The sequence below is a fragment of the Aethalodelphis obliquidens genome, unplaced genomic scaffold (assembly GCF_003676395.1).
Source record: "Aethalodelphis obliquidens isolate GAN/ISIS:26980383/991018 unplaced genomic scaffold, ASM367639v1 scaffold9, whole genome shotgun sequence".
NCBI lineage: Eukaryota > Metazoa > Chordata > Mammalia > Artiodactyla > Delphinidae > Aethalodelphis > Aethalodelphis obliquidens.
Window position 1 is genome coordinate 434,592 of NW_020837953.1, and position 9,539 is coordinate 444,130.

Below are 9,539 nucleotides of genomic sequence, written 5' to 3' on the forward strand. Positions count from 1 at the left end.
TTTTTTTTTTTTTTTTTTTTTGCGTTACGCGGGCCTCTCACTGTTGTGGCCTCTCCCGTTGCGGAGCACAGGCTCCGGACGCGCAGGCTCAGCGGCCATGGCTTCCGGGCCCAGCCGCTCCGCTGCATGTGGGATCTTCCCAGACCGGGGCACGAACCCGTGTCCCCTGCATCGGCAGGCGGACTCTCAACCACTGCGCCACCAGGGAAGCCCCATCTATTTTTATCATTAAAATAACCTCTCTACAACGTCTTGAGATGTTCAATACCATGAGAGTTGCTCAACCAAGAGCAAAGAATCAAATAACCTCTCTTCTGTTAGAATGCAACATGGCCAGTCGACTGGTTTCCTATGTCAGGTCTTCTTTAGAAAAAAAAAATGATGAATGTTAGCTTATTTTAAATATAACTTCAGGGCATAGTTTTGCTACACATTATTCTATTCAAGTTGAAGAAAGAAGAAACTTTAAATAGAAGTAACTCAGATTTTAAACAATGCACATTCATTACATACAAATTAGAAATATATTTCTTTTTTTTTTTTTTTTTGCGGTACGCGAGCCTCTCACTGTTGTGGCCTCTCCCGTTGCGGAGCACAGGCTCTGGACACGTAGGCTCAGCGGCCGTGGCCCTCGGGCCCAGCCGCTCCGCGGCATGTGGGATCCTCCCGGACCGGGGCACGAACCTGTGTCCCCTGCATCGGCAGGCGGACTCTCAACCACTGCGCCATCAGGGAAGTCCCTTCTTTTGTTTTTTGTTTTTTTTTTACATCTTTACTGGAGTATAATTGCTTTACAATGGTGTGTTAATTTCTGCTTTAAAACAAAGTGAATCTGTTATACATATATATATGTCCCCATATCGCTTCCCCCTTGCGTCTCCCTCCCACCCTCCTTACGCCTAATATGTTTTTATGCTTGAAAATCTTCTACTGATCATATTATTCATTAAAATATTAAAAAATGTTCCGTGATTTCTGGATTGAGTTGTCATTATAATTACTGATATACAGTTGATCAAAATAGCATAAACATGTTACAAATATTAGCAAATTATTTTTAAGCTAAAAGTAAAATTTTACTAGGGCTGCATCTTTTGAACAAGATGTGACAGAGCATATTTTTGGACTCTTGATTACAAGAGATTTCCTGAAATCCAATATTTTGAATTATCCCCTTCTTTGACACATCAGAGACTTTTATACCTCATGGCAATGTGCCATCATAAGATTCAGGGTGTGCCTTACTGTAGGTATGCTTTACTGTTGTCAAGTTGGAGAAGGGACCACAGTGAAAGCAAAGAAGTGGGCAGGGGACCTAGCATGCTGCTTTTTAAGCCTAGTGTGGTATCAGGTGGATCAGTTTTACAAAGAGTATTTACTTGAATTAAGGATCTCAAAATGAATTCCCTTGAAACTATCTGGGTCTACATATACCTTAGTAAATCCTTGTGTACCCCTAAGGCTACAGTGTGAAGATTATTATCTTAAAGGATAATAGAGAGATCATGTTAAGTGAATTGTCACAAATGTGATTAAATGGACAAGATTATTGTGATTAGCTGTGATTAGCATGGATGAGCTTTTTGTTGTTGTTGTTGTTGTTTTAAAACTCTTCCTTTTCCATTCCATGTGGTTCTGGTAGGACTGTCAGTCATCCTGTCTCATCTCCCAGAGGGATCCTGGCCTGGCCAATATTAATCCTATTACCCTGGATTCAGTAATTTGTTCTGCAACAGGTGTAAAAACCAAGCAGATCAATGAATGTTCTTCCCTGAAATTGTTATATAAACACTGAGGAAGCAAATTTAACTTTCTTTCTGTTGGGAGCTACTGAGCTGCGAAGATGTGTATCTGGAACTGTTGGCAACCAATTGAGGGTGCCTGTCTGTAGAAGGAAGGCAGGCAGAGCTACACGAAGAGGCAGGGCTGCCAAACCAAGGGCCTTGTGGGGCATGGAGTTTCAGTCATTGAGGCCCTTAGTTCTGCAGCCCTCTTGATTCTGTGAGCTTCCCCAGTGTGCTTTTCAGCTACATGAACCACAATTACTTTTTATTGCTTGAGTGAGTTGTATTTCTGGTGCTACTGAAATAATTGTATTAACACCTAAGAAAAGTAAACTCAAAGTATTTTTAAAGTATCTTTTGTAAAATGGGTAATTTGGAAAATTTTCTCTTCTAGATTGTTGGACCTTCAGATGGAAGTAGTTACATTATAGATTATTATGGAACCAGACTTACAAGACTGAGTATTACCAATGAGACATTTAGAAAAACGCAGTTATATCCATGAATATTGTTTAAAAGAAACAGTAAGTGATATGTAATCTTAATTACAGTATATTATCTGTATAAAATTATGATAATTTGAGAACCAGGGGAAATTTAAGAGATCATCTAGTATTGTAAACCAGTCTTTTTGCTTATCAGGAAAGGCAGGTCTCTAATCTTTTTTTATTGTTTTTTAAAATTTTTATTGGAGTATAGTTGCTTTACAATGTTGTGTTAGTTTCTACTGTACAACACAGTGAATCAGCTATACATATACATATATCCCCTCTTTTTTGGATTTCCTTCCCATTTAGGTCACCACAGAGCATTGAGTAGAGTTCCCTGTGCTATACAGTAGGTTCTCATTAATTATCTATTTTATACATAGTATTAATAGTGTATATATGTCAATCCCAGTCTCGCGATTCATCGCACCCCCCCTTCCCCCTTGGTATCCATACGTTTGTTCTCTATGTCTCTGTCTCTATTTTTGCTTTGCAGATAAGATCATCTATACCATCTTTCTAGATTCCACACATATGTGTTAATATACGATACTTGTTTTTCTCTTTCTGACTTGCTTCACTCTGTATGACAGTCTATAGGTCCATCCATGTCTTGCAGGTCTCTAATCTTCTATAAAGCATTTTTGTATATGCTCATTGCTCCTGCAGTTCTCAATTCAGACTGTTTCTTTGCAGTGAATATAGTTAAAGGACAAGGTTCACAAGAAAAAAAATAACATCAAAGCAAAAAGATATCCCATAGTTTTATATAATGGTTATGATGAAAGTATGTGTTATAGGTGATAAAGCATATCTTTTCTACTGTCCATCCTTCTTAGGGTCAGTATGATCCTTAAACCTCCTTCTCTTTTCCTAAATCTGAAAGTTGATAGAGTTTCAACCCTGAACTACTATAAGTACTTATTTTAAGCTGAAGTTTGGCCCTGCCCACGAGAATTATTAATTGGCCTTAGAACTGTCTAGCAGCTTTCAGGGAAGACAGAGAGAAACATAGGCTGAATGTTTTGGCCACAATCATAATCCTAGGATTTTTAGTTGACTCTATCTCAGAGAGTGCTTCTAGAGTCCAGGAAGGGACTAGGCATTCATTTTCTATGTTTAATGTATAAATAGGATATGAAGTATAATTTTGCCCTTAGGGTAGATTTTTTTCTTTTCTCACAGTATAATTATGGGATATGCTTTATAGTTATTGCCATGAGAGTTGAATGGTGACAGGCCCTTCCTGTTAAGATCTGAGGAATGTATTCAACTCGTTGTCCAAAAAGTTCTTCAGATCTTTTCTTACAAACTATAAGAGTCTCTGTGTTTAAAATTGAAATGAAGCATAGAGATCCATCTGCCTCTTCTTACTAGGGAAGAAATTAAGACCTAAGGAAGTTGAGACTAAGGTACACAATCAGTGCAAAACTGAATCTAGAACCTAGGTCTTCTGTGCACTCCACTGGTTCTCTTCTACCCCCTCCCACTAACTGCTTTGTTTTTTATTAAGTATCTTCATTTTGGAAATTGTCACTGCTACTTTATGAGAAGGGTTGTGTAGTTTTACATAACCTTATTTTCACACTGTAAATTGTTGTTTCTCTTTTTAAAGTATATAGATTGTTTTAAAACTATAATGTATAAAAAATAATCAAATGTAATTTAAAAAACAATATCTGTAGCCTATTATATAAACATTTAATTAGGATTCCAGACTCAGATTTAAAATTTAAAACTAGAAGGGCCTATTGAGAAGGCATCTCTCAGCATTGTCATTCATATAATCTCCTACAATACATGCAGAAGTGCTCCCAGTGTAAGAAAAAAATGTCTTGAATAAATGAAGCATTAATATGTGTATCTATAAAAACCTCATTGGATTCTTTTAAAAGATTGTGTTTTAACATATTTCTTTTTTCTGTTTTAGGATTTGGGCCTCCTTGATTTTAATAGAGAACTCTCAGTGTGTAGATTTCCAGATTTTCCTTTTTCCATCTTCATATACCACTTTACAGATTCTGTTTAATTTTTTGTTGTTGCTGATGTTTTTGTTTTGTTGTCTTAGTTAAAAACATTATTCTGAGATTTATTTAATAGAACTTTGAGATTTATATGATAATAGTCTTTCTTAGGCTACTGTCTCTATGAGATAGATAGCTTATTACTCTGATATTAATGTGTTTTCCAAAGGCAAGTTGCCACTTGTCCTTTTCGCTTCTGAAAAATGAAAGTATGACTTATTCACATTTTTTAGTGCTTTATTATTAAGAAAACTGTCTTAAATGTTGAATGTTTCTGTCTTCTGCATTTTGATCCTTCAAAGCAATTAAGCCATGGTGCGAACAAATACCATCTATATTGCCTGGGGCTGCAGTCTTGTATATGACAACCTACCTGTTTTTTGGAGCTTTCAGATCTGTGTTTGCCTTGGTATCCAGGGAGCTAAAGGTCATCAGAGAGTCTGAAACCTTGAGGCAACGCAGATACTCTTGGCATTGATTCAGGATTCTGAAGTGTGAACTTTCTCCTTTTTGCTTTGGGAGTGATGCACTAGCTTTTGGTGGACCAGATGCTGACTCATCTAGCTCAGTGCAGTTATATTTGAAGCTGGATGGACAAAGTGGGAACACCAACCAGATGATTAATGTCTTCCATCTGTTAGCACTGCCTGGCAGATGCCGGCACAAGTGTCTTAAGTGATGCACCAGTGTCTGGAGGAAGCAGCACCTGTATGTTAGCACTAATTTTTCTTGCCGTGTTTTGAAGGGTTTTAAGAAGATGGAAATACATGAAATGCTATGTCCCCAAAATACTGTCATACTCTTACTTTAGTAACAGGCATACCAATTTCAAACAATTGGTATTGGTATCCCTTACTGGGATCTGGGCTTTTCAAAAGTAAAAAACATAATTTTTCATCACTCATTTCACTCAAAAATATACAGTATAGTACAGTTAGCTTCATAGTATGTTAGTCATTCAGTAACAGCTTCTCCAGTTGATGCGAGATTATTAAGTATTGATATAAGAAGTGAATTTGGATTGATTCCTAATATATACCAGGAAGGGTCTCTGATTTGTTCATTAGTGAAAATACTGAGTGTCTATCATTTGGGAGGCACTGTTCTAGATTCTAGGATGCAGCAGTGGACAAAACACTAACATCTCTGTCCTTAAGGAGCTTATATTTCTTTGGGATCCACTTTTTCACGGTGATATTTTTGGCCTCAGTTAAGCTAGATGCCCATTTTCTAGTATTCCCTAGTTCCTTTTGGTTGCTCACAGTGCTTTGAAGTTTACTTACCTAAGCTCAGATTTAAAAGTCTGTAAGTTTCCACAACTATGTAACTTCAATTACATGAGAAATACCTGCAGTCACATCTTGAAACAAATCTTGCTTCCTATGTAATTGTTACAGTTACCTTGACCAGGTGGGAAGTCTGTTTCCAAGCATGTGCTTCTCAAAAGTATTTATTCAAATAAGCTGTACTCTGAAAGAGTTTTTGGTAAAATCTAGAAATAAAGTCCCTTCACAGTACACTCTTAAACCTTTAGACTTAATTTTCACTATAATTTCCTAAATTCCTAAAAATGCTTTCATTTTTCCTATTTGTGTAATTCCCTGTTGCCTAATACATGTAATTCTTTTACAGATGGTTTTTTGTGTCTTTTTATTTATTTATTATGGGAATACATTTAAAGCATGTGAATACAGTTTTGTTTTGGTTTTGTTTTTTAGTTTCATAGAGCACTATATTATTATGGCTATTTGTTAGTAGTGTGTGTAGGAATTATATGTTAAGGCCTCTGTATGAGATGTTTTATATGATAACCCTGATTTTAGAACAGTGGCCAAAATTGTAAGATGGATTAGCTCAGTCATTCCTGGGATTACTCCTAAACCCTCTAGAGTAAAATGGAAAGGATTCTTTCAGTTCTATAGAAACAGTTAGTGTTCTACAGAAGCATTTATAAATGGTACTACTTTAGCCTGAAAGGATTAATACAATTTCCAGAAGTACCTCTTTACCCAGGAAGATTTCTTACCTCCACTGTATTAAACTAAAGGACCTCTTTAAAATTTCAGAGATTCTGTCATGTCTATGGCCAGCATTTGTTCATGGGACCACTAGGACTCTAAGAAATATTAGTTTGGGGGTATTTTTTGTTTTTGTTTTGTTTTACAAAAACTTTCTATGTCTTTTTCCCTTATTTTAACCTAGACGCTTAAGGCTTAGTTAAGTATTATTATACTGATAGGCAGCTAGGAAGCTAAAATAGATAGAAACTAGCAAAAGAGAAAGGTTAGTTCTTAAAAAGTGCAAGTCTAAGATGTTGGTTCCTCTTTCTCATTCAAATACCTTAAATGTAGATATTCCCCAGGGTTCTGGCACCTTCCTTCTTCCTTTCTCTCATTAAATCAGCATTCATTTTGCTTTTTTCTATTTACAAAATTAATACAAGCTTAATGCATAAATTTTGGGGAAACACCAAAAAGTACAAAGAAAAAAAATTTATTCCACAGCTCTAAGATAACATTGTTAATATTTTATTGTATGTCCTAGTAGTTTTTCCTTGCATGTATTTTCATTTTTCTTCACAAAAATGATATATTCTCCATACTGTTTTGTAGCCTGCTTCACATTGTAAATGTTTTTCTATTTCAATAATCTTTTACGAAATTATTTTTAATGGCTGCTGAGTATTCCAGTTCTGTATCATCATTTATGTAATGATAAATAATGTTATGTGGTATTTAAGTTATTTTAATAAATGAACAATATACATTTCTGATTTTTTTCTCTAGAATCGTCATTCTTAGTCAAAAAGTAATCATATGTTAAAGTTTTTGCTACATACATACAGTCTTAGTTAACCAGGGTAATAGAGAAAGAATGAAATATAATAGCCCAAACCCAAACAAAACCACAGTCAACTCTTAATTATTCCAGTGCAGATGAACTGCGGATAAAATGCTGCAGGGACCTGCAACTACCCCTTGCTCTGCAGTTAGACCACTGCTTACCGTGCTGTTTCCTGCTCCTCACATCCCACAGGCTGGAGAAGAAAAACCAAACTTTGAGAACAGGATAGCTGCTAGAGAAAGGATGCTGGCTGTGGGTATCGGGGAATGATAGCGTATCTGTTAGTTGGCACAGTGTCAAATAGTTTAATTATCTAACTGCCATCTTTTAGATGAGAGGAGGAGTGCTTTAAGGAGTACATCGGAAGCTCATTCATAATGGTATTTATTCTGAGCTGCTGAGAGGGAAAGAGGGAGATAAATTTGGAAAATAAGAAAAGTTGCTGATTAGAAATGAATAAAAATGCTATACAGCTCTGAGTACCCAATGGAGTCCTAGAATAGTACATTTGTAGTTGAGTTAATCATCATGGTACTCATTCCCATATCTTTTAAAATAGAGCCTAATATCTTAATTCTTAGTAAATGTAGCAATGCTCTTAAAGCTAGTCATTGTCTGATGATGAAACATTGGTATTTGCTATCTTAGAAAACAGATTTTTTTTTTTTTTTTTTGCAGTACGCGGGCCTCTCACTGTTGTGGCCTCTCCCGTTGCAGAGCACAGGCTCCGGATGCGCAGGCTCAGTGGCCATGGCTCACGGGCCCAGCCGCTCCGCAGCATGTGGGATCTTCCTGGACTGGGGCACGAACCCGTGTCCCCTGCATCGGCAGGCGGACTCTCAACCACTGCGCCACCAGGGAAGCCCAGAAAATAGATTTTTTAAGAAAAAATATTTATTAAAAAATTAAGGCTTAAAATCTTAAATTTTCAAGATTTGAACTTGTTAAAATTTCCTTTTACTGCTCTTCATGTACACGATGTTAAGCTCTATAGCATCTTCCTAAAGAGTCACTATCATTATCCCCACTTTACAGATAAGTAAATTGAGTCCCACAAAGATTGAGTCACTTGCCCAAAGGTCATGAAATAAGTGGTGAAGCTAGGATGTAAACCCAGGTCTATTAACTGCTATACTCCTGCATTGTGATAGTTAGAATCATCTCATTCTTTGAAATATACTGCTAGTGATTGTGTACTAGAGATTTTTTTTAGTATGTTGTTTAATGTTTTCAGTAAAGATGGAATTATCTGCCTATACTGAGTCTTTTTACTTAACAAATAGTTTGCTGGTTTAAAAAGAAAAAAAGAATTTATTTATTCAAACTTCTCAACTTTACATCATGTAAATGCCAAAATGTTTTATGAATATTAAAATGAGACTATGATAGAGCAGTGAGTATTGTCAGAACCTAAAGACTTTTCTGCTGTTACCTCATCTGACATTTGCAGCACTTTCTAGACCAAAGTCTGATTATGTTTGTGTGACAAGAGGAGAGATGTTAGGTAGGATGATACTGTCATGCTCTGCTTCGTCTTGCTGAGGTCAAATGAAGATAGAGACACCTGTGCTGTGGGGTGGTGGGATTGCAGGTGATTTTTATTTGATGAGTTTTTCTTTCAGTTTATTTATCTGAACTTTCTAATTTTTCCACAATAAACATGCATGTATTTGACACCATAAATAATAGTATGGGTTAAATTAGAACAAAGAACCCAAGAAAATTTTATTCTCCCCTGCCCTCCTCTTCAAGATACACTTATCCCGATTTCTGACATGATTCTGACTTTAAAGGATAGATGCATTTAAAAGAAAAAGGTGGATCTAACACATGATATCAAAGGTTTTTCATCCAGGCAGCACAGTTTGATGGGAAAAGCACAGACTTTGGAATGAGATCTGAGTTTGTCTCCTGTCTTTGCCACTTGTTTTGTTACTGTAACTGTTCTGAGCCCTTCTGTCTTCATATAAATGGGGATAATAATATCAGTTAATGTTGAGAGGTTAAGATGACATAGATAATAGTCACCATTTATTAAACATTTTAAAGGAATGGAATGATGGCATTAGGCATTGAGGAGTGCCGTCTGGAATTTGCAAGGGGTTACTCACACCATCTGGGATTTGCAAGGGGTTCCTCACACTGGGGTTGTAGTGTGGTTACACCTTCAGTAAAATTCCAGTAGACTCAAAAATTCCTTTTACAGAAGGAAGGTAGGATGTGTTCTTCGGACATTGTTTACCTACATTTTTCTTATCTCTGTTATCGTTATCTCTCGCTACCCTGTGTAATAAGGGCCCAAAATGTCACTTTTCTCAAGAAAGTAGTTTTATTGGTACCTGCAATGCTTTAAGACTCTCCTTACTAAGGGAAGGCTGCAATGTTGCAGATTTTGTTTT

At 36.5% G+C, this 9,539-nt stretch overlaps 1 protein-coding gene across 4 annotated transcripts in view; it reads left to right on the top strand.

The window, feature by feature from the left end:
- The window catches only part of TM2D1 (TM2 domain containing 1), a 56,160-nt gene extending 48,294 nt beyond the window's left edge, over positions 1 to 7,866 (top strand). Inside the window, exons 6-7 of one of the 4 annotated variants that reach the window (XM_027108345.1) lie at positions 2,179 to 2,308; positions 4,203 to 5,932. In XM_027108345.1, coding sequence (XP_026964146.1) covers positions 2,179 to 2,289 — 111 coding nt within the window. In that variant the 3' untranslated portion in view covers positions 2,290 to 2,308; positions 4,203 to 5,932. Of the gene's footprint in view, positions 1 to 2,178; positions 2,309 to 4,202; positions 6,324 to 7,818 lie in introns of those variants that run through there. The other 3 variants (XM_027108346.1, XM_027108348.1, XM_027108347.1) reach the window with 3 other exon arrangements.
- The last annotated feature ends 1,673 nt before the right edge of the window (positions 7,867 to 9,539 follow it).